At 42.3% G+C, this 25,843-nt stretch overlaps 1 protein-coding gene across 1 annotated transcript in view; it reads right to left on the reverse strand.

The window, feature by feature from the left end:
- cacna1ba (calcium channel, voltage-dependent, N type, alpha 1B subunit, a) overlaps nt 1-25,843 on the reverse strand; it is a 234,712-nt gene that overhangs the window by 16,123 nt on the left and 192,746 nt on the right. Inside the window, exons 29-42 of the mRNA XM_034692917.1 lie at nt 24,653-24,854; nt 21,557-21,721; nt 17,381-17,491; nt 17,223-17,306; nt 16,668-16,673; nt 13,713-13,829; nt 13,477-13,542; nt 13,249-13,340; nt 11,890-12,040; nt 11,304-11,431; nt 10,981-11,077; nt 5,537-5,642; nt 2,530-2,637; nt 223-344 (exon numbers count right to left, since the gene is read on the reverse strand). Of these exons, the coding sequence (XP_034548808.1) occupies nt 223-344; nt 2,530-2,637; nt 5,537-5,642; nt 10,981-11,077; nt 11,304-11,431; nt 11,890-12,040; nt 13,249-13,340; nt 13,477-13,542; nt 13,713-13,829; nt 16,668-16,673; nt 17,223-17,306; nt 17,381-17,491; nt 21,557-21,721; nt 24,653-24,854 (1,555 nt within the window). The remainder of the gene's footprint in view (nt 1-222; nt 345-2,529; nt 2,638-5,536; nt 5,643-10,980; nt 11,078-11,303; nt 11,432-11,889; nt 12,041-13,248; nt 13,341-13,476; nt 13,543-13,712; nt 13,830-16,667; nt 16,674-17,222; nt 17,307-17,380; nt 17,492-21,556; nt 21,722-24,652; nt 24,855-25,843) is intronic.

A 25,843-nucleotide genomic window follows, 5' to 3' on the forward strand; every position in this document is an offset into this window, starting at 1 on the left:
CTGGTGGACACAAAAGTACCATCTCTGTAGGTGTGTATGCATGCAGGCATACAGTCAGAGTGTGTATCTGCAGGCTGTAAATGTGTGCACATGCATACAGGTTTGCATCACTGCATCCAGTGTGTATGTGCTTCAGAGTGTGTGTGCTTCATAATGTGTGTGTGTGTGTGTGTTTGTGTCTGTGTTTGTGGTATGCAGGCATACGTGCAAAGGATGTTGTACCCCGGATCCTGAAGCGCCCTGTGGCTGCTGAAGCTGCAGCTGCAGCCTCCTCTTTCTGTTCTGCTTGTAGTAGTCAAAGATCATCAAGGCAGCATACACCTTCCCCACCGTCAGCTCATTGGCTGTTCACATGAGGAGAGAGGAAACGATGTAAGGAAGGAGGACACAACAGGAAAAAAGAGGTACAAGACAGAGGAGGAGGCGAGGAAATTCTGCTGACTCATTCCTTCCTCCTCATTTCATCCCTCCTCGCCCGCTCGTCACCTAAACGCTTTAGTTTAAAATAATACTTACAGCAGATAATTACATTTGTTTCATCTCTTTTCACACTAATGGATTAAAGTAGATCTTTGAGGTAAACAAAATAAATGTCTACAGGCTGGACGTGTCTTCATGTCATTGTGTGGGGAACACAGCCCTGACCAAAAGGTGGCAGCATAAGCAAAGCTGGGAGAGTCTCCTCACACACACATCACACACTTCTACACACATACACATGTGCACACATGTGCTGTCTCACAAGGAGAGACAGAATGAATGAATGAATAAATAAATCTGGACATGCAACCTAGAAAAGACTTTTCATCTGAGCTCCACTCCATCTGTCCTTTATATAAACTCTTATATTTAATTGTTTGTACGGTTTTTCTTTAATGTCTTCTGTTACAGATTTCAGACCACTTACAGGTTTCTATAATGTCAACACTTTTATTTTTCTGTGCCTTGTATTTTTTTATGTTCATATTCACGTGTTTGAGCCTGAATCAGACGTGGCTGTTGCAGTTTGTTTCCACAGACATCTCAGCAGTATCAGGGTGAAAAAGAGAAACATGAACGAGTATGCACCACCACGTCCTGCAGTGCCACGCCTGTCTGAGTGACACCTGTTACCTCACTGTTGGGTCAACATGTTGGTCATCACTGCCCTCTGGTAACACCTCAGGCCGGTCGTCACCAGGGCCCGGCTGTTCAATGGTTTAATCTGAATAAGGAGGATCTGGATTTGAGAATATATGTTTCTTGCTAACAAGGATTAGGCAATCCGGATGACTCTTGTTCCAAAGAAATACAGGATTGGATCAACCTGATCCAGATAGACCTTTAACAATGTGACTACATTTATAACATACTTTGTCCACAGGGGGCGCCAAAGTCACACATAATGCAAGATCTTCACTGCTGCTTTGATTTGATATTTCTGTTTGATATGATCTGTTTTCAAAACTCTATGCTGCAATTCAAGATCAAAATATGCATTAAGGAGCCACAAAAATACTTTTGTAGTTAGTCTCCCTGAATCTTCCTCCACTAATTTTGGTCTGAAGTATGCCAATCCTGCTCTTAAGTTTCCAACAACACAAACTTTAATCCCAATAAAACACCAACTCTTTTATAAATGTCATCCTAATCTGATGTTTAACTGGATTAGATCCCTTTTGATAAAGCTTATAGTTAGAGCTGGCACAGGCTTGGACCAGCTCTTAGTTATGCTGCCATAGGCTTAGACTGCCTGGGGAACAGGCTCACTGATGCACTGAGATCCTATCTCACCCCCTTCCCCCCAAACCCCCTCATCACTTACTTTAACTCTTCCTGTCCCATTAAAGTTACTAACCATAGACTTTCTGGAGTCCCTGAGCTCCCTTGTCTCGTAGGTTCCTCTGAGCTACCGTAGCCGTCCTCCTGCTGTGGACGTCACAGCTCCCTTTATCTCTTATTCTCCTCTATCCCTCTTTCCAGACCCAACTCGGTCGAGGCAGATGTCTGTCTAACATGAGTCTGGTCCTGCTCGAGGTTTCTGCCTGTTAAAAGGAAGTTTTTCCTCACCGCTGTAACTTGCAAAATGCTGCAAGGTGCAATGCTCATGGTGGATTAAGGTGGGGTCAGACTGAGTCTTATCCTGTCTTGGTGTTGGGTCTCTGTTCAGAATTTGACATAGAGTGGTCTAGACCTGGTCTGTTTGTAAAAGCGTCTTGAGATAACGTTTGTTGTGATTTGGCGCTATACAAATAAAGATTGATTGATTGATTGATTGATTGATTGATTGATTGATTGATTGATTGATTGATTGATTGATTGATTCCCCACATTCTCTGCAGCCGCTCATTTGGTTATGTGACAGCGTGTTTTCCCCTCCATGCAGACCCGACACTGCAGACGTCTTTTTGGAGCCCAGACATGTAAATAACTTAAGTTGAATTAAACTCTTTATCCAATCATAAAACTGTCTCTCGTTCATCTGGACCTTGAGAGGAAACAGATATTTCCAGGAAGTGACTGTTAGAGGTTATAAAAAGAGATGCGTACGTTGATGCGGCGTCACCAGCAGGTCCATGGTCTTCTGAGAGAGGCTGGGCCACACTGTGGACAGCTCCTTCTTTAACTCCTCATCAGATAACCTCTGAGCCACCATGCCTGCAAACACACATCCATTAAAGCACACAGGTCACCCGACTGACAAAGCACCTGTTCTGATTAATAACAGAGACATAAAAGTGACAGAAACATCTTAGTACTAGTTCATTTTAGATTTAAGCTCTGAGTATTTAAACCAGTGACTGCTCCTGAGGCGATGAGGCGATGGAGGAATAAAAGTGGAGATAAAGTCAGCGGAGCTAGCACAGCACAGAGCTTCTAATGGCTGCAAATGGGAGCCGCGTGTGCTTGTTTTCCACTCTGAGAGTGATGAAGCAGCTGGCTACTGAACACATCTGTTACTCTGGTTGGGACCGGCTGACTTTGAGAGGGGCAAGACAACACAGAGAGGTTAAGAAATTTGCTTTCTGTATCAGTTGTTTGGCAAAATGTTGAATGCACGGGAACATTTGGTCTTATAAGGTTGAGATTTCTACACCTCATGAAGCCAAACACACAGAAACTCAAATCAACAAATGTTCTTTGAAGCTTTTCATTAGGTCGGGGAAGCATTACGTCTGTATTTCTGTTGAGGTTGTGAATTTACAATCTATCTGTCTCACTGCTGGAGAACAGAAACCCATTAAAAGCCCTGCTTAAGAGTTCATGCAACATCAACCTCATCAATGAACATTCTAAAGGCTGAAGTGGCCCCCGATATATCTGTATATATTTAACTTCCTGTATCATTTGTGCATCATGTTTAGGGAGAGGACATCAGACCCCACACATCTCCTCAGTTTGCACAGAGTAAACAAAGCACAGGGATGCACACAGAGGAGGGAGTTCAAGAGATAATCGTGCAGTTATTAAACCGTGCATATGAGACTAAATGAAACCCTTTAATCGTCTAAGCACAAAAGAAAGGGTCAAATGCATCCCAAACTGTGCTGCAAGGCAAACACTGTTTCTGATTGCACCTATTTAAACCAAGCAATGTGCATACACTCAGTGCAGACGGCCTCGTTCTGTGTAAATCAGCTCTAACAGCCTTCTGCAGCTGCATCTACATAGAGTTGGTGGTAGAAGAAGTGCAGTATAGTATGCTTATTCTATGTTATATATTATCATCTCAGTTGTTTATCTGCTTTCACTCCCTGATGCAGAACTCTGTCACTGTCAGTAAATGAACCGTCTACACCAAAGTCTTTGAAACTGTCCAAGGACATATGATAAATCAATGTCACTGATATCAGGCTGCAGTTTTTATTCTGCAAGGTTATTTCTCTATTTACTTTTTATTTTGTTGCTCATTAATAGGTGTAACAGAGGAAAAGGAGTTGTGTCACTGTGAACTTAAGCACATCTGAGGAAAGCTATCTTAAGCATCACTTATGATTTAAAAAGTGAGGAAGTGGTTTGTATGGAATTCAATAATTTTCACAGCACTTAAAAACTGAGTGCCCCCGTCAAAAAAAGAAGAAGAAAAAAGAAGAAGAACATTAGCCCTGTGCATTGTGGGAAACAGTACACAAGGAGACTGGTCTGATGCAGACTGAGAAATTTCCTTGAACCAGTACGACATCTGGGTAGTTTTGGCATACTGCAGATTTTGTTCTTGTTCACTTACTACATTCTGAATTTTGGACAAATCAGTATGTACTAGTACAGTAGGTGGTTTCAAAAACAGCCTAGATTTTACACAGAAACAGGCAGTTTCTAAGATTTCTAGCAGGGATTGTTGTAGGCTGCATACTACCTTCAAACACAGTATTTAGTATGCAGTACGTACTGCATACTACATTTCTAGATAGTATGTAACAGGCCGTTTCAAAAGAAGCCTATGTCTTCTTGTGTGTTCCCCGTGTTTTCTTTTGGACTTTTTGGATTTAGTTTCTTTTACATTCCAGTAAGTTTTGTTTGTCCTCTTTCTTCTTTTGTTATCACATCTTGATTTTATAATAATAATAATATTAATATTAATACATTTTATTTAAAGGCGCCTTTCTCTGCACTCAAGGACACCGCACAGATATATATATACATACACGGATTTACATTAAAGGAAACAAAATCAAATTCAAAATGAAAACAATATAAACTGACAAAGTGGTAAGAAAATAGAAACAATAAAAAGTGACAGTGCAATTGGCATCAGACGGAGTAAGTGGTTTTAAACAGATGTGTTCTGAGTTGTGATTTGAAACGGGGGAAAGAATCTGTGTTTCTGAGTTGAGGTGGTAATGAGTTCCAGAGACGAGGAGCAGAGCGGCTGAATGCTCGGCTCCCCATAGTGGTGAGACAGGCAGAGGGGACAGACAGGTGTATGGAGGAAGAGGATCTGAGGGGGCGGAAAGGTGTGGGAACATGGAGGAGGTCGGACAGATATGGGGGGGGGAGCGAGGTTGTGGATGGTCTTGAATGTTAACAGGAGGACTTTGAATTGAATACAGAACGGAACAGGGAGCCAGTGGAGCTGTTGGAGGACAGAAGTGATGTGGTGGATGGAGGGGGTTCGGGTAATGATACGGGCAGCTGAATTCTGGACCAGTTGGAGTTTATGGAGGGATTTTGTGAGGGAGGCCGAAGAGGAGAGAGTTGCAGTAGTCCAGACGGGAAGTGACAAGGCTGTGGACAAGGATGGTGGCAGGAGGGGCGGAGACGATTGATGTTTCGAAGGTGGAAGTAGGCAGTCCGGGTGATGTTATTGATGTGCGATTGAAAGGATAATGTGCTGTCAAGGATGACACCCCCAGACTCTTAACCTGGGGGGAGGGTGAGTGATTTTACTGCACATGGGTCAATAATTTGACCTCTTATTCTGAGATTATCAAGTGCATGGTACATTTATGTTTAGTTCACTGCAAAGACGCTTGGAGACACATGTTAAACATTCATGTAATTTTTTTCATCCTGCTCATTTTCATTCTGTTTTTTCTTTGTGTTGTTTTTTTCTGACCTGAAGCCAGTTTGATCTCCAGGGCGGTGCGGATCAGGGCCATCAGGGTGGAGGTGAAGTGGACGGTGGTGTCCTCAGCGATGGGCATGTTCATTTTGACGAGGCGCTGAGGAGAGGAGATGAGCGGTGACAGACGTTAGAGGACTCAGAGAGAGCAAACATCCCCATCAGAACACTGAACTCGGCAAGAGAACTCAATCTGTGTGCTGCTGTGATCCAGTCCCCTCCACGTGTTAACCCTCCACATATCAAACTCTATATTCCTCAGTTTTTGTTGTGCATGTTTGGCCACATTGGTGAAATGTTCCTGAGACTCAGTTCAGCACACAAAAAGCCTTCTCTTCAAGAACAAACAGAGGAGACAAACTAGACATTCACATTCACTGCTAAAGGCTACAGTATGCACTACGCTGCAAGTCAAAGTGCACTGGTGCAAGACTGACATTGACCGAAAGAAAGGTGAGAGAAGGCATGTAACGCATAACCATGGAGGTGCCTCGACAGTCGCAGGAGCTCGACTCTGTGTGTCTATCCTAACAATCGTCAACAGTGAGTTGAGGAGGTTGTGTTTACTCTACATGTGCACTGAAAGCTATAAATACAGAGAGTCCATTCTACCAAGCTTGGGCAGCCTGAGCAGGAAGACTTGGTTCATAGAGGACGTGGAGTTTATCACCACTGAGTGCATAAACAGAATGCTGTGGGAATGTTGCTGTAAGAGTTGAGCTCCCCTGAACACAAAAAGCATTCGCCTACATGTGCTATCAGTGGCAGGAAGGCAGAAAGTAAGAAAGAGCAGAGTCAGAATGAGACGGGGATGGAAAGCTGAGGTGCACGCACACACACACACACACACACACCCACACAGAGACCAGCACATACAAACAACAAAAGACTGCACAATCAATCAGAAAAACAGAACAGAGACATTTCTTTTAGAGACGACACTAATCTAAAATTGGAGCTGCTTGACTTGATATTCATGTTGTCATAAAATAATTATCATTCTTAATCTTGATAACCTTACAGATGAATCCTCCACATGAGCCTGATGAACACCTGTATGAACATGCAATCTGCACCCGGACATGTTATGTCACCACCTGACCACACGTCTTTGCTTTTAGATGTTGCTGTTTTTGTTGGAGAATGAACACAGGATATGAAAACAGAACTCAAATCCTGAGACCTGATCAGCTCTGGCTTGATGAAGGTAAAGCCTCCAGCAGACTCACAGACAGACGAGCAGCGTTAAGGGGCTTTAAGCTTGTCATCTCCTGCTTTGTGAGCACCTGGATGTTAAAAGCCTGAAGATATGGAAAGACCTTTTTAACTTATGTTGGGATGAGACATCTTAAAGAGGGCACAGTGTACCAAGGGGCAGGACTTATATACCTGGGGTTTGTATATACTGCCAGGGAATGTGTGTATAGATGTGTAGATGGTATTTGACCGAGGCATGATGGCTGTCTAACAGGAGTCTGGTTCTGCCTGAGGTTTCTGCCTGTTAAAAGGAAGTTTTTCCTCGCCACTATAACTAGCTAAATACTGTGATGTGCAATGCTCATGGTGGATTAAGGTGGGGTCAGACTGAGTCTTACCCTGTCTTAAAGTAGGGTCCCCACTGTTGGGTCAACATGTTGGTCATCACTGCCCTCTGGTAACACCTCAGGCCGGTCGTCACCAGGGCCTGGTTGTTCAGAGGTTTAATCTGAATAAGGAGGATCTGGATTTGAGAATATATGTTTCTTGCTAACAAGGATTAGGCAATCCGGATGACTTTTGTTCCAAAGAAATACAGGACTGGATCAACCTGATCCAGATACAGACCTTTAACAATGTGACTACATTTATAACATACTTTGTCCACAGGGGGCGCCAAAGTCACACATAATGCAAGATCTTCACTGCTGCTTTGATTTGATATTTCTGTTTGATATGATCTGTTTTTTAAACCCTATGCTGCAATTCAAGATCAAAATATGCATTAAGGAGCCACAAAAATACTTTTGTTAGTTTGATATTCGTATTTAGCTTCAACCTGAATCCTTCCCTTCGCTAATTTTTGGTCTGAAGTTATGCCAATCCTGCTCTTAAGTTTCCAACAACACAAACTTTAATCCCAATAAAACACCAACTCTTTTATAAATGTCATCCTAATCTGATGTTTAACTGGATTAGATCCCTTTTGATAAAGCTTATAGTTAGAGCTGGCACAGGCTTGGACCAGCTCTTAGTTATGCTGCCATAGGCTTAGACTGCCGGGGGAACAGGCTCACTGACGCACTGAGATCCTATCTCACCCCCTTTCCCCCCCAACCCCCTCATCACTTACTTTAACTCTTCCTGTCCCATTAAAGTTACTAACCATAGACCTTTCTGGAGTCCCTGAGCTCCCTTGTCTCGTAGGTTCCTCTGAGCTGCCGTAGACGTCCTCCTGCTGTGGACATCACAGCTCCCTTTATCTCTTATTCTCCTCTATCCCTCTTTCCAGGCCCAACTCGGTCGAGGCAGATGTCTGTCTAACATGAGTCTGGTTCTGCTCGAGGTTTCTGCCTGTTAAAAGGAAGTTTTTCCTCACCGCTGTAACTTGCAAAATGCTGCGAGGTGCAATGCTCATGATGGATTAAGGTGGGGTCAGACTGAGTCTTACCCTGTCTTAAAGTAGGGTCTCTGTTCATAATTTAACATAGAGTGGTCTAGACCTCCTATGTTTGTAAAACCATCTTGAGATAAAGTTTGTTGTGATTTGGCGCTATACAAATAAAGATTGATTGATTGAGTGATTGATTGATTGAATAACAAATGTATGAAATATTGGAGTGGCAGGGTATAGATAATGTATTCTTTTATTGTGGTGATGCCTTTAAGGGTTAAGTTTTCTTTGTTTATTTTGTTTTTTTTTGGGTGGGGGGTTTATTTTATTTTTGTCTGTCTTTTGCTTTTTTTTGCTTTTTTTCCCAGAAATGGCTCTTTCACCAAAAAATTGGCTGTATTGTGTATCAACAGTACATTCGTTATGCATGTATCAACTATATTGTTTGCTTTTTATGTGATTAAGTCAATAAAAACTTGAAATAACAAAAAAAAAGCTTAAAAAGACACTTGAAACAGAAAATAGAGAAATGATCACAATTGTTTTTCATGTTTCTAGATACACTACCAGTCAAAAGCTTAGAAACACCATCTCATTTAAGGGTTTGCATGTATTTTATTATTTGAAACAAAGTGTTAAACAAAGCAGAATCTGTTTTATATTTTAGATTCTGTAAAGTAGCCCCCTTTTTCCTTCATGACAGCTTTGCACACTCTTGGTATTCTCTCAGTCTGCTTCATGAAGTGGTCTCCTGGAATGGCTTCTAATGAACATGAGCCTTGTCAAGAGTTCATTTGTAGAATGACTTGCCTTCTTAATGTGTTTGAGACCATCAGTTGTGTTGTTCAGAGGTAAGGTTAGTACACAATGGATAGCCCTATTTGACTACTGTAGTAAGCCATCATCAGATTTTTAGTTTTTTATCCTGCAGAATGGAACACAGCAGCTCTTCTGCACTGTGGCTTGTAGTTTGTTTTCCCCTGAGCGCCGACCGGATGTGACGTTTTCTGGGGTGCAGACTGTATCTATGCACAATCCATGTGGAGAAAATAGATTTATGCTCCAGCTCAAAAAGTGCAAAACCAGCTGCCAGCAAAATCTGATATTTTGATCAATTTCAGTGATAAAATGTGTCTCCACTCTGAAATTTGGTTTAATTTTCCCTTTATAATTTGGATGCATATCAATCACCTGATGTCATTATCATTCAAGCTCTGCAATAACACATTCAGGTGCAGATCATATGTTTATATTAGGGGTCACAGAAGGTTTTACATCTCAACTATTTGAATCGAAACTCATCAAGATGAATGAAACTCTTAAATATCATAATAAACATTTAAACACACAGACGCAAACACACCAACACACACCCAAATACTCCCAACAGTGGAGAGACTGAGGTGAGATGAAAGAGAGGATGAGAGTGAATGAGCAGCAAAGACAGAACAGCAAAGTTTAATGCACATATAAAAAGTATTACTCTAAAAGCTAAAGAAGCTACACACACACACTCACACACCTGTGCACACACAAGCACACACTGCTCCACAAATTAAAACCCCAGCTGTAGCGTACAATCAAAAGAAACAGAGATATCGGAGAGCAAATTTCCTCCATAGACATAATATTTCTTAACCACCATGACGTCAAGTCTTAAGCTCTGTGAGGTTATCATTAGTGGAAAAAGCAGCTACCATAAAGAAAGAGGAAAGATGGTCGAGATGAGGAAGGGGCTTACACCAAAAATATCAGAGCACTAGCAAAACAAAGAGAAGGAACGAGGGAACACTGCAGAGCACAGACGTTGGCTTAAGGTCACGCCAATGGGAGAAAGGTTGTCGAGCACAGGGGAGAAGGTGGAGGAAGAGGAGGGTCTACCTTGTAGGCGACTCTTGGTGGACATTTCTTTCCCAAACCTAAGGGTGGGGACATGTGGAGCAGCATCTGATACATATCGAGGTACTTGATACGGCCACTTCACCGGGTAGGAAATCAAAAAGAAACCAAAACACAGAAACGCAAACAGAGAAGGATGGGGAGTTAGAGAAGGAGGAGAGGAACAAAGGGAGGAAATAAACCAAAAGAACCAAAAGAACAATGGAAAGGAAAAACAGAAATCTGGTGTTAATAGATTTCCAAGAGTGAGATGTGAGGTGGATGTCATCCTCAGCCGCTGTGTCGGGGCACAGGGATGCATCAGTGTGGAGATCAGGATCCCTGACAGGAAACATGGGATGGTAAAGAGTGAGTGTGGAGGGTGAGGGGAGGAGGGGAGAGAAGATGGGAGGGTGGATTGATCCAACACACAGGATGCTGATGATGAGAGGGAAGAGAAATGACTGCATTGTAACAGGGATGTCTGCCTCAGCATGCTAGCAGACATCCCACTGGTACTTCAACCAAGGTGCACGGAGACAAAGGTTTCAATGCCAGCCCCAGCTCTGGTTTGGGCTTTCACTCATCGCCTGGCTTTGCTCTGACGTAACAACACATTCTGCTGAGAGCTTTTGATCTGATTCAGATGTTTTAAAGATCTGAATGTACTGATCACATCTCTTTAAAGACTTTTTCAGGTTGAATCTGCTAGAAATGAGAACTTCCCTCTGTCTGTCATCTAAACTTTACAGACTGGAGAAAGTAGGCATGGCAGGCGGCATGTTGGGACCATGCCGTGGCTTTGAAAGCTTTGTTTCCTCTCCGGCATCATCAACCAAAGCCAGTCAGTTTGAAGGGGCGGGTGCTAGTGTAGAGGCGATTTCATTGGTGCACAGCCATTCAGTTAAAGTCTCTTGGCATAGAGGTACACAAAGCACCCTAGTGACAGAAATGTCTGGTATTTGCAAACCTTGTATGCTACCCTATTAGGGCAGTTCTTCCCTAAGCCAAGGGGGGGTGAGATAACGCGTAACAAATTGTACATATCCTTATAGGAAATCCGTCCGCTGTGGAAAAGAACAAGCACATAAATAAACACACGTTCAGGACAGCTTCAATAAAACAGAGATCATCAGTAGGCTGACTGCTACATCAAGGTGTGGGAACAAGGCCTGAGTACGAGGCCTCATTCAGTTACCTTTACCACAAACGGGGAGGAGAGCTGTAAAGTTATGACCTCTACTTCACTCTGTAATTACATTCTCTGGAGCCCACAGGGAGGCCTGAACATACCATGCAGCCGGGTCGTACTCAGCCCAAACCCGGATGAACTCATCAAGGTGATGAGGTCCCAGGATGGAGGAGTCTCTGGTTAGGTACTCAAAATTATCCATAATGACAGCCACAAACAGGTTCAGCATCTGGAACACAGACAACAGAGCATTTACAATAACAACTGTAGGTTGCTGCAGGAAGGGTTCACTTCGTCAATCATCTCTGATGCACAACAGATTCAGGTGATTGGATATATGTATATATACAGAGTATTTGTATGTGTGTGTTTATATACTGTATATATATGTATAAGTATATGTCTATAAAAACACACAACATTCAGTTTGTACTCAGAAATATGACGTTTTAGCCTGAGAGGCTGTTCATATGCAATTATCCAAAAAAAACTGCTATGTCCTGCAAATTTTGGTCATAGTGACAGGATGATTAGTTCATGGTGAACAACAGGAATTAATTATTAATCCATACAGAAGTTCATCATGAGTCATGCATTACTTCAACATGAACTAAGCATTATGTTGGTAAGAAAACTGTTCCATTATTTGTAAAGTGTTACCAGCATAACAGCTGTTTCAGGACTCACCAGAAAGGAGCAGAGGAAGATGAAGGAGACAAAGTAGAAGTAGGCGAAATCACTTCCACACTGTTTCCCCTGGGACCCTGACTTCTCGTCACAGACCCGGTGACTCAAACAGGATAACATGATCTCGTGCCAGGCCTCGCCGGTTGCACTCCTGACACACAGAAACAGACAGACGGGGAGCTTTGACTGAAGAGACACAGAGCTCTGGAAGCTAATTGTAGCTTCATACCAAGCGGCAACTTCCGGTCTAGAAATATGAGTCCAATGTGGAAGTGCTAAATACTGCAGTTCATCGAGCATCTGCTTGAGGCTGGCTCCGGAAGTACCGTAAACCACATACACATCAATTGAAAAAATTTGATCTTTACAGCAGAAATAAACATGTTTACAGTCTGGTTAAAAAGACGAGTGTAGTCTGGATAGCTCATTTCTCGATCGGCACACACTGTACGAGGGGGTGAATTTTTTCTAGCGGGGCAATTTCGAAGATATTAAGATTACGAGTCTTCCAATGAGAGGCACAGCTGACTTGATTGACAGGCGGGAACACTGTAGCTGTTGGCTAGGAGGCTCAAACTCCACCTCTTTACGTTACAACTGCTCGACAGCAGCAATATGGTGCTGATTGGCCTCAAAACAGTGCTTCAGATACAGATGGGTGACATCATGGATACTACGTCCATTATTTATACAGTCTATGGTTCATACACAAGATTTAAAAACATTCAAGAGACATGGTTGAACTTATTAAATAATTATATGATGTTATGCCTCTTCCAGAGAAACTACAATAAAGTAGAGCTAAGAGATGATGTTATAAGTTCAGCTGATTTGCTAAACTTGTTTATTCTGCTCGTATTTCAAGTAAAGCGTCTGCAGATTTGATTTCCAAATCCAGTTTTACATTTCAAAAGTCACTTCCACCAATTTTTATCATATCACAACCTAATGGATGTAACATCGCACTCTGAAAACCTGTTCTATCAGCGTGCCTTGTGTGAGAAACTTATTTAATTCAGCAGGAAAAAAAGCTATATCTAAAGTTTAACCAGCGTGTGAGCTTCGTTTGTGAATTCAGTGTTGCAATATGGGTTTTGATGGTAAAGATCAGTGGTAGCACAGCATGGGGCTTTGAACCCAAGCTCATAAAAGTGCCCGTGCATCTTCTTCCTCTTTTCTTCAACCTGCCACGTTTCAACAACACTTTGGATTTGATGCTGATGTGTATTTCCTCTCGTCTGGATTCCCATGCAGAAGTAACTTGATAAATGTTTTTGTTTTTCATTGTAAACTGTCTGTATCGGTCTGACACGGTGATGTATGGTGCTCATTAGATAAACATAATAAATCTTGATATACCTGAAGAGCAGCATGAGAGCTTGGAGGAAAGTGCGGAAGTTGTTGTGGTGATTGATGGCCGTGTCCTCATTCAGCTCGATGTTGCCGAACACCTGCAGCACGGACACACAGAGGGAAACAGGTCTGTAATCCTTATCAAGGAGCACTTCACCTTTCTCATGTTCAGACCACATTTTGATCATGAACACATCATGGCCTCTGTACCCACTTCAGAGCTGCATCGCTCACCTGCATCCCAATGATGGCGTAAATGAAGAACAGCATAGCAATCAGCAGGCAAACATACGGCAGAGCCTGAAGGGGACAAAAGAGAAACACATTTAATTATTAACACCACCTCTGAGTTATTCCCCACAATCGATGCTCAGGTTTCTGTGTGCAGGCGGTCACTGTGTGTGACAGTAATACAGATGTTGATGATGGTTAAATGCAGCTTGTGCGAGGACATGTTGGTGTGTGAGCACCTTGAAGGACTGGACGAAGGTCCACAGCAGGATGCGGATGGTGTAGCCCTGCCTCAGCAGCTTGATGAGCCGAGCGGCTCTGAACAGTCTCAGGAAACTCAGGTTCAGCAGACGGTCCTGTTAGACAAAGAACATCACACTCTTACCATCCAAACACCATCTTCAATGATTTATAGACATACTGTTTCTAACTGTGTTACATGGTGGAAAATTCATCACAGTGATGACCGTGCAAGGGTTTGTGTGTGTGTGTGTGTGTGTGTGTGTGAGAGAGAGAGAGAGAGAGAGAGAGAGAGAGAGAGAGAGAGAGAGAGAGAGAGAGAGAAACAATCTGCATTAATATGTGGTTATTTAGCTGTGTTGTGATATATTTATGTATTATTTTGTACATCTATTTCTCTAGAAAATGCAGTGAAAGGTGACAACCGGATCAGCCATGCAACAGTGTGCAAAAAAAGTTGGTGTGCCACTTCTCAAACAGCTTGAAAAAGAGAGTGGCACATGAGCAAGCCTCAATTGTTCAAGCAGAGCTGCAGTAAAATGTTTGATTTCTTCTTATTTATTGGTGAATTTCTGTTAAAGCTAGGGTTGGTAGTCTCGGAAAACCAGCATGAATTTGAATGTAGCTTTTCCTCATGACTCCGTCTAACCCCTCCCCTCCTCCCTCAGAGCTCCTCCAAAACGACGCCCCCCCGCTCACATGCACGAGCGCCGCTGATTCTCGACCATATGATGGTGACTGATTCAAAACCGGTCCTCACCAAAATATTATCATAGTGAAAGTTAAAAACACAAACAAACATGGCTGCTGTTAGTACTCACAACTGTCATGTTAGCATTATCCAGTTGTACTGGTGACACGATATCAGGAGAAAAGTTATAACACATGTAATACTGTAACAACTCTACTGTTTGTTAAACCTGTTCAGTGTAGATGTTCTTAATTCCTACAGTGTTGACGGTCAGTGAAGGCATCAGGAGAGGTGTAGAGTGTGTGAGTGGGAGAGAGGAGAGACGAGGAGAAGTTTTTCATTCATTCAAACATTGATTGTTGCTTTGTTGGTTGGCGTGATCACGGCCGACAGTGACCGGTTATTAAAGATCAACGTGTTCACGAATCGGCTCGTCATCACTACAGCGTCCGGACGGACGCTACAATAAATATATATTTTCTGTAGGACTTACTGAACGTCATTAATTATTCTGCTTGTTGGTGAGAGCTTTTTAGACTCTGATCCGGACAACAGTCCTGAGCAAAGCACCTCATCAGGTCAGAGGGGACAGGCCCGAGGACGAGCGAGAGGGGCAGTAAATAGAGTCAGGGGAAGTAGAGGCAGGAGACGGGGACTTGGAGGAGTGCACGCCGGGGAAATGTACGCGCAGGAGGAGGGCAGAACGGCTGGACGGGATTTGATTGGTTTAAAATTTGGGGAGCCAAAAAACGGTGATTGGTTGGTGTTTTCCCAGGTTTACTCCGGCTGTAGATAGCATTTTTTTTTCACTCTTTTTTAGGAACACATCATGTATTGATTGCCATCAGGACATAAAGATCATTTGACAAAAAGTGTATCTGAATCTGATTACCAACCCCAGCTTTAATGCTGATGACTGACAGAGTTCTCATCAATACAACTGCTGTTACCACATCATTCTGTATTATGATGTTTTTATTCTTCTGAAAAATGCTTAGTTTTCACTGAACCCATAGTCATATCGTATCGTATCGATATAGAGATATCTGGCATGAATATCGAGTTATTAAGTTTTGTCCATATCGTTCAGCCCTAGTTACAACCATAGACTGTATAGATAATGGACATAGTATCCGTGATGTCACCCATCTGTTTCTGAAGTGCTGTTTTGAGGCCAATCGTCGGCAGCAGCCATATTGGAAATGTTGAACTCAACATAACTGCTGTCGAGCTAGTGTCATTAAAGAGGCGGGCTTTGAGCCTCCTCGCCAACAGCTACAGTGTTCCCGCCTGTCAATCAAGGCAGCTGTGCCTCTCATGGAAAACTTTTAATCTTAATATCTTTGAAATGGTCGCGTTATGAAAAAATTCACCCCAGTACAGTGTGTGCCGATCAAGGAATGAGCTATCCAGACTACACTTGTTCTTTGTACCAGACTGTAAACATGTTTATTTCTGCTGACGATCCAAACTAAGTCGAACATTTTCAAATAGAGCAACAAATCTGCTTCACACTGTGTAGCAAAAGCCGAACAGCATTTAGATTGCCTGACTACTTGAATGCATCAGAAATTATCGATATGACCTCTGAGAAAGAAACACTTGTTGTTTACTTCTCCTCTTGGGGACAGACCTGATGAAGCCTGACCGACTACTTTTTAGAAATCTGCATGATGATGCTATTCCAGCAAATTTAAGACCTGGTGAAAAAGTAAATCACAAGATTTATTGTTCCAGCTCACATAACTACACAGGATATACCAGGACATTAAGGAAGATGTTTGTGGTGCATGTAGATATAAAGCATAGCATTGTCAGAAAATGACAGTGAGTTTGGAGATATCTGTACCCACTACATTTCAGAACCAGGTGTGCACTCAGCATTCAATTCAGTTTTGTGCAGCTCTGAATGTGCTGCAAGAATCTTACAAGTCTATACACAACAGGTGATTCAGGACTTGTAAAATACTCTTTATATTTACTCCTTGAGGCAAAAGTGCATCATCAAAAGGGATTCAAGGAAGGACGGCTGAGCCTCTCTGCATTAATTTGAAGCATTCTCAATCTTAGTGTGGTTCACACAAGCTCCACAGATGTCTTTTAACAGACCAACACAATATTAACATGTCATGTATAAATACAACACCATGGGATGAATCCACAGAGGGACCAAACAGCATTTAAAGCTGCTGCAGAAATAGTCCTCTGTGGATTTCTCCCAAGGTGAGTGAAAAGCAAAGAATGGCAGCAGAAAGTCACTCACCGTAGTCTAGTGATGTTTTGGACCGGGGGCATGGCAACACCAGAGATGACAATCAACAAGATGAAAATGTGGAGGGCAAGAGAAAGACGAAGAGAGAAAGAGAGAGTCGAGGAAGATGAGGGAGACAGAGAGGCAGAGGGAGACAGAGAGGCGAGAGAACAGTTATATTGCACAACATTAACTGATAACACACTTCACATTACACACATGTACACGGGTAAGTGCACATAGAGGAGCTGTATATGATGAAAGCACGGCACAGTGTCACTCCACGTTGAAGCACACACATCACTCTCTCAGTGTCTGTATCAGCCCCCCGTGATTCATCGATCCACTCCACTAAAGACGTCTCTCTCTCTCATCTAAAGTCTGGAACAACTCTGGACCGCTGCCATGCTGATGTGGCTGTTAGCTTGTTTGCACAAAGCTTGTTGTACAGGCTGCCCCTGCCCCGGCTCATTACCACGACAGCTCTGTTGTTTGAAACAAAGCCCTCAGCCGGGTTGCGGTGAGGGCGGAGTGGGTGGGACTGTGTGTGGAAATGGGCGCTCTTACATTGATTTCGGTAACCAGGATGTCGGTGATGCTGCCCAGCACCGTCACAAAGTCAAATACGTTCCAGGCGTCCTTCAGGTAGTTCTGAGGAAGGACAGTTTCAATCATTAGCTGTTCTTTGTTCCACGTTTTAAAGGGTCTCTCTGAATGTTACCCACCAGTGGACCGAAAGCTATGATCTTCAGGATGCACTCCAGAGAGAAGAGCGTGGTGAAGACGATGTTGAGGTTCTTCAGCATGGTCTCATAAAAGTCTGAAGCTCCATGGAACTGAAAGACAGGGACAGTGGTGCCAAACATTGGAGTCGTATACATTATTCCAACACTTGACTTTCCAGCATCTGTGAGGCACATTTTCATGACAATTCATTACCTGAAACGCCCCTGTAGGGGAGAACGGGGTTGGTTGTCACACGGGTTGGTTGGCACACTCGTTATTTCTCAGCACCAGAGGGCACTGTCTCTCAAATTGTAGTATGGACATGTCCAGAATTAGGATCAGAGCTCACCTACTTAGTGTTCTCTGGAGTAAGACAGCTGAACTTGAGGTGAGAGGACTTTTTGTGTTTTTCATGTCAAATTGTAAATATTCAGCTCCTCAGTATTTTTCTTCTAGGCTTTTAAACGATGGGTTTATAACAAAACAAGTGTTACCCTTGCAAAGTGTGAGGGGAAAGCTATAGTTGAGATTGTTATTAGCTGGCTAACTAGTTGTTAGATGGTTGTTAGCCTTGATGATAGCAAAAAAATCCAGTTGGGGTTGGTCGTCACATTCTCTTTGAGGTTGGTTGTCACATGTAACAACCAACCCCTATGTTGGCAAAATCATGCATGGTGAAATGAGTTGGAGTGTGCAGACCCTACATTTGCCATCACTGTAACTCAGACAGTGACTGCATGTAGCCTAGTTGAGTCGGCCATTATTGTTAGGCCTATTTGTTTTGTTCTTGATGTTGTTATATAGGCTGGCCTAAAGATGTGTTTCCTGTTCATGTTCCTTGCTCGTTTTATGTTAAAATGCATTAAGTTATGTAGGCCTATCACTTGTCAGTGCAATTCAACTTTCAAATTTAGTTCTGCCTTCTTGCCTTTTTTAGAAGATTTTTCCCATTAAAAAAATATTGTGACAACCAACCCCATAGTGTGTGACAACCAACCCCATAGTGTGTGACAACCAACCCCATAGTGTGTGACAACCAACCCCATAGTGTGACAACCAACCCCATAGTGTGTGACAACCAACCCCATAGTGTGTGACAATCAACCCCATAATGTGTGACAACCAACCCTGTAGTGTGTGACAACCAACCCCATAGTGTGTGACAACCAACCCCATAGTGTGACAACCAACCCCATAGTGTGTGACAACCAACCCCATAGTGTGTGACAACCAACCCCATAGTGTGTGACAACCAACCCCATAGTGTGACAACCATCCCCATAGTGTGTGACAACCAACCCCATAGTGTGTGACAACCAGCCCCATAGTGTGACAGCCAGACCCATAGTGTGTGACAACCAACCCCATAGTGTGTGACAACCATCCCCATAGTGTGTGACAACCATCCCCATAGTGTGTGACAACCAACCCCATAGTGTGACAACCAGCCCCATAGTGTGACAGCCAGACCCATAGTGTGTGACAACCAACCCCATAGTGTGTGACAACCATCCCCATAGTGTGTGACAACCAACCCCATAGTGTGACAACCAGCCCCATAGTGTGACAGCCAGACCCATAGTGTGTGACAACCAACCCCATAGTGTGACAACCAACCCCATAGTGTGTGATAACCAACCCCATAGTGTGTGACAACCAACCCCATAGTGTGACAACCAGACCCATAGTGTTTGACAACCATCCCCATAGTGTGACAACCAACGCCATAATGTGTGACAACCATCCCCATAGTGTGTGACAACCAACGCCATAATGTGTGACAACCATCCCCATAATGTGTGACAACCAACCCCCATAGTGTGTGACAACCATCCCCATAGTGTGTGACAACCAACCCCATAGTGTGTGACAACCAACCCCATAGTGTGTGACAACCAACCCCATAGTGTGTGACAACCAACCCCATAGTGTGTGACAACCAACCCCATATCGTGTGACAACCATCCCCATGATGGGGTTGGTTGTCACAATGTGTCAGTGTCTTTGATAGTTAATTGCCTTTTTGTCACAATGAATTGGAAAATGAGAGGGATACACATTTCAAGCCAACACCTTAAGCTTCAATTTAATGTAGGAATGACTATTGAAAGATATGTTGATGATGAGAAATCATCAAAACAGTGTGACAACCAACCCCGTTCTCCCCTATATGGAAACATTATAAATAAAATTGAATATCTTTACCAAAATTCATTACAGCTATACTGTTTGATACAAAATAAACATTACTTTAAGATTGACTCACCAGTAAGATGTTTACATACACTCTCATGTAGTTAAATGGGAAAAAACATTACATTTTACTGACTACTTTTAAAGCTCCCCTGGGTCTCGCCCAAAACTACATTGCAGAAATGCAAACAAATTATCTTAAATTACCTTTAAAGATACAAATGGTTGATTTTTCAGCTTTAATTGGGAACTGATTATATAAAAGAGATGTTACAACATTAAAAGTAACTATGGTTCAAATGATCTGTATTTTGGTGTTGTCATTTCAGATTTCAGATTTCAGAACAGTATCATCATGTGTACCAGAGAGTATTTCCGGTGTGCTGGACTCTGTCTGCAGGAGTTTCACATCCCTCTTTAAAATCAGATGCATCTCTTAACTCCAAGGTTCGCACAATACAAGATTTTAAAACTATGAAACATCCAGACTTCAGGGTGTAATTAAAAGATTAGCTTTTGTACCGAACCAGAGCATAAAAATGAAAAATGCCCTGGAGCCCAGACACAACGCAAACTGTTCTAACTCACAGGTCGGCAATTGTTAGTGTTTCGTGAAGCCTCTTTCGTGTCATAATAATGCACACATTGCCAGTATGTTGCAAACAGAGAGCAGAGGAGAGAGACAGAAAGGTAACCTGATCTCTAAATGTGTTGTAATAGTCATAACTTGCAGGCGGTTGACAGGAAGCTCCACAGTGATGCACAATGACTGCATGATGATACGTCAAAGATAAGAAGCTTTGAAAATGGAATGAGACAGCTTAGTCTTTGATGGGATGGGCGTCCTAGTTCTTAACCTATAACAGAAGGTTAAATGTTGGTCTTCTGTTGTCTTTACCAGGAATGTTCTGCTCATCCAAACATACTATTTGATTTTTACTAATATAGCATCATAGTTTAGAACTCTGGTATTGTGATGTATGTGTATTTCATGGACAGGAGGGCTGAATAAATTGTCTTAAGTAGTAGTCAGAGTCTGCCGCGGCATCTTCCTTCGGTTTAGTCTAAATCAAAGTGTGTAACAGTAATCCCTGAAGCTTCTCACAAACATCTAAATTTGGAACATGAGAAACCTGCCAGATATGTGTCATCTCCTCTCCCTGTTAAACGCCTGCATGTGAGGTGCTAACTCGAAGACTTGTTGTGAAATAAGTCTCTCAGACAACCCCCTCGAGGGTGACTTCAAATACACATTTTGGGATGTTTCAGCGTCTGCTGCTTTCATCTGATCTGGGATAACTCTACATCCAGTCAGACAAGCTGTTTCCACCTGCTTTTAGTGTTTGTGCCATGCTAATGTTAGAATTGCTGAATTTCCCTTTGGGGATTAATAAAGTACATTCTATTCTATTCTATGTATTTTTTATTTTTTTTTAATTATTTCTATTTTCAACTCTTATCCTTTTAAAAACTATTTTAACTATTTGTATTCTTAATCAATTTTGATGCTTTAACTTATTTTAATAATACATATTTAATTGTTGGTGTGCATTGGTCTCTATTTCAGACTCTATTTTATTCTATTTTTATTTTTATTATTACTATTTTTATTATCATCATTATTATTATTTTCCCTTAATATGTCTTGCCATTGTTTAACTTCTGCTTCTTACCTATTTTTCAATCACTGTAAAGCACTTTGGGTTGCATTTGATTTGTATGAAAAGGGTCTATATAAATAAAGCTTGATTGATTGATTGATTGATTGATTGATTGATTGATTGATTGATTGATTGATTGATTGATTGATTGATTGATTTGATTGATTGATTGATTGATTGATGTGCTAGCTTCATACCAGCTTTTACAGACATTTACAGAGAGTGGTGTCATTATTGCATGGGTAAGAAAATAAAACAAGCATTTTTCTGGTTAAATGTTACGATTTACAAACATAGCTCATCAGCATTTCTTCTTCTTACCTTCATCATGAGCACCACGGTGTTGAGAGCGATCATGATCATGATGGAGTATTCAAACGGAGGAGAGACCACAAACCTCCACATCCTGTACTGGAAGGACTGCGTGTCCGCGGGCATGTAGCGAGTCAGAGGTTTGGCGTTTATGGCGAAGTCGATGCAGGCTCTCTGAAACACGGAGAGCAAAGATCTGAGTCAGAGAAACTGAATGAAAGTCATCAGAGAGAGAATGAAAGCTGAAGTTTTCAACTGATCATGGAAGAATCCCTCCGCTATGAGCCACTGGCATCCAGGACTGATCAAAACCAGTTTTTCATAACTGTGGAGATGTGACACCTGTTCATTCTGGTCTGTGAGAAAACGGTCATTAAACATTCAATGAACAAGAAACTCTGAGGGCTTATGAGACACAAACAGACTTCTAGATCAAAACCTTCAAAGACAGTCCTTTCATGCAGTGTCACATATTCTAGAGCCCCAAGTTGTAGTACAACGTTTAAAGAGTGGTCGACCGTCCAATTATCGTATATAGCAGTTTGAAAAGATATTGATTAAAAGAATAACATGTCAGAAGTACTTTTGTTCACTTTTTGTTCATAATTCACACACTGGGTTTTTCCCAGCTCTCCTGCATCTCCTCAAGGAGCTGCACAATAACTGGAGAAGACTTTTCTGTGGTGTATACTGTATATCAGGGGTTCCCAAACCTTTCTGCCAACGACCCCCAAAATGTAGGTGCAGGAGACTCGCGACCCCCCCACTGTCCCTCCAAATGATTAAATGTTGTTTCATACATCATTTAGCTGGTCTGAAGAAAATTTGCCACTGACATGCACATGTGTCTGTGTTTCCTGTGCTGTTATGAATTAACCTGCTGCTATGTATGCTAACTGTTAAATAACTCTAACCTCAGGAGTTCTCTGGCAACAAAGACAGGCAGAAAACTAATGAAACTTTTTTCTTTGCATGGTTTTATTTCAAACAAAATTTTTGTCTAAATGTTTACAATAATGTGTGAAATATGCAATTTTAGATAACTTAAAGCTGGGGTTGGTAGTCAGATTTAGATACACTTTTTGTTATACTGGTTAAAATTATCTTTATGTCCCGATGGCAATCAATACATAATGTGTTCTTAAAAGAGTGAAAAAAAGCTGCTATCTACAGCCAGAGTAAACCTGGGAAAACACCAACCAATCCCTGTCATGAGGAGCCAAATTATGAAACCAATCAAACCCTGTTCTGCAGTTCTGCGCGTACATTTCATGTTTGTGTTTTTAACTTTCACTACGATAATGTTTTGGTATTTTCTTACAGCTGAGTGAGACATGAGTTGACGTAGTGCAAAACACAAACAATGTGCTGAGGACCAGATTAGAATTAGTCACCATCATATGGTCAGGAATCAGAGGCACTCACACATGTGAGCGGGGGCCTAATTTTGGAGGAGCCCCTAGTTTTCTGGGACTACCAACCCTAGCTTTAAAAAAAACATTCTGGAAGACATCTCGCGACCAATCAGGGGGTCATGACCCCTACTTTGGGAACCCCTGTGTATATAATAATAGTAAGTACAGTGTGTTTTTTAACCTTTGTCAATACCATAACTAAGGATGGGTACAGAATTCGGTACTTTTATGGGTACCAAATTCCGTTGGTACTACCGAGTACCGATTCACGTAAAATCAGACCGTACCCTGCTTCGGTACCTAAACACATCCTTGTGACTGTGAGGGAGTGGAAGAGGAGGCGATTTTCCATACTTTCACCCTGTAATAAAGTTTGAGACTGATCGGGTGGACGTCTCTACTCTCTGCTATCTGCACTCTGCATCTGCGCAGGAGAACGCCAAACGGAGCCTGCAGCTGACCGGTGCGCGCACTCACTGCGAGGCAGAGCTGCAGGAGGATTAAGTTGAGACCACGGACTCTCTCGCTCCGACTACCTTCCCTGTTTGTCACCGTTCCTGTGTGCGTGAATGCCCAACAAGTAAGTTGTGTGTCCTGTTATTATAAAGAGACAGAGAACTGACTTATTCCAGTCTGCAGGCATTCACATGTGTTCATTGATAAACTCTCAAAAGAGCAATTAGACGCCACGAGCACGTGTCAGCTAATATATCTAATCACCTATATAATCCTGTTTCTGTTCAGTTCATGTTAAATGAAATAAATATGTTAAATTAAAAAGAATTGAGATACTATTATTAAACAAATTAACATTTATTACCACATAAAAACACAAAAGTACCAAAAATTGGTACAGTTGAGTCCCGGTACCGATTCCCAGGTACCGGGTATCGGTACCACATCGGTTCAAATGTGAAAGGTACCCATCCTTAATCATAACTGACAATAATCAATCTATATTTCTAAAATTATCTCAGACTTAAAGTCTCTTTTCTGCAAAGAAACAAACCATTCCTTTATTGTTGCTGCACAGAGGGTTCCAACCCCGACAGCATCTCTGACACAAGCTCAGAGTGTGAGGTGGAGAGAGCAGTGCTTTCTAAAGCTGTCGTCAACCATTAAATAAAAAAGTGTCTAGTTCATCTGCCGGTCAAACACTGTGACATTAAATGGATGAGACAAAGGATCAGCGTCTTGTGTTGCTTGTGACTCACACAAAATCACACCATGCCAGAGCTGCAGGTGCAAACATTGCTGACATTGCCTCCTCTGTTTACATCATGCATTTACAGCCACAGCATGAACAAGCAACAGGGACACGCACAAACAGAAGAGCTGCCTCTTATTACTGTGGATCTGTATCCAGCAGACATGCAGTGTGGACCCACAGCAGGTTTGAAAAACTTGCCCCCTTCAGTGTGTTCTACTAAGAGACGCCCCGCTGAGCAGAGCGTTCAGGATTCCTGGCAGCACAACTTTTCTTCCTCAATATGTCAAAATCATTCACTTAAATCAAACAGTGGTGAATTATGGAGTAAATAGATCTCAGTGAGTGTCTCCTCACATCAAACGATCTTCAGTGAAAGGATGAAGAATCTCCAAACTGTGCTGAAAATCCTTTCAACAACATGCGAGTGTGTCTCGGTGAAAAGCAGCACGATGCTGACAGTTTGTTACACTCGTGTGTTACCTCGTTCTTTTCCAAGCTGCACTCAGACAGCGCCTTGTCTCCCTGCTCCTGGAAGGTGATGATGATCAGAGCCACGAAGATGTTGACAAAGAAGAAAGGGAAGACTACAAAGTAGACCACGTAGAAGATGGCCATTTCTATCCGGTAGCCTGGACTGGGACCCTGATCTTCGAAGGTGGCGTCCACTGAGTGCTTCAGGACTCTGCAGGGAGAGAAGAGGACGACAGAAAGAACGGCTGATGAAGGACAGAGGCCTAAAAGTCTCACAGCAGTTTGTGAATTCGCAACAAAATGATCTGAATGAGAATCATCTACTTAAATATTCATCACCTTTTTCTTTTTCCAATCAGCACAAATTCTAACTCCTGTATTTAAATTAAAACAACTTTCATCCCTCCTAATATAAGCCTTCACAAAGCGCCTGATCTTCCTCTCCTGGCAGACTGCTGTGCCTGCAAACACCACAGCCTGCTGACACGTGATTGGTCAATAGAGTACAGATGTTAATCCCTGTGTAACATCTGTTAACAGAGATGATCATACTCAGGCACTATTTAGTCGTACATACTTCCGGTTCTGCCAGTTAGTGAGAACTGATCAAGCAGTCATCTGAACATCTGCAGAAGGTCTAGTCCTTGGTTTCAGCTTTCTCAGCAGTGAACTTACAAGAAGCTAAAATCTAAGTCTACATTTATGGATGCTCATTGATGATCAGAAACAAATAAAACCATCTCTGTGTGATGTTAAAATCGGGCTCTGCTATAGCTTAAATCTAGGGGTGAAGGTAGGGTGGTCGTTCCTCCTAGTTGGATCTGGACTGTCCCATTTCAAGCTACACAACTGAGTCCCAACAAACATCTATGAAGCACTAATATTTCCTGGTTTTAAACCAATGCATTATGCCTGCTATGCTGGCATGTCTGTAAATATGTCAGTCAATCTTGCTGCTGTTCTGATTCAACTTATAGGAAACATCCTTAATGCACCTCAGGTCAGAGTTCAGTAATAATTTCTCTGAATGTTTAGCTAGCCCAACTTATCATGCTGACAGGACATGCTCCGTGACATGAGGTCAGCTAGCTGTCAGGACGAAAAGGAAGTCAGCGTTTTACAAAGAGCTCCAGGAGAGTTACAGCTTCCTTTGAAAAGTACCAGGCGAGGACTATGATGTTTTATTTGTAGAGCACTTTT

The sequence above is a fragment of the Notolabrus celidotus genome, chromosome 9 (genome assembly GCF_009762535.1).
Source record: "Notolabrus celidotus isolate fNotCel1 chromosome 9, fNotCel1.pri, whole genome shotgun sequence".
Lineage (NCBI taxonomy): Eukaryota > Metazoa > Chordata > Actinopteri > Labriformes > Labridae > Notolabrus > Notolabrus celidotus.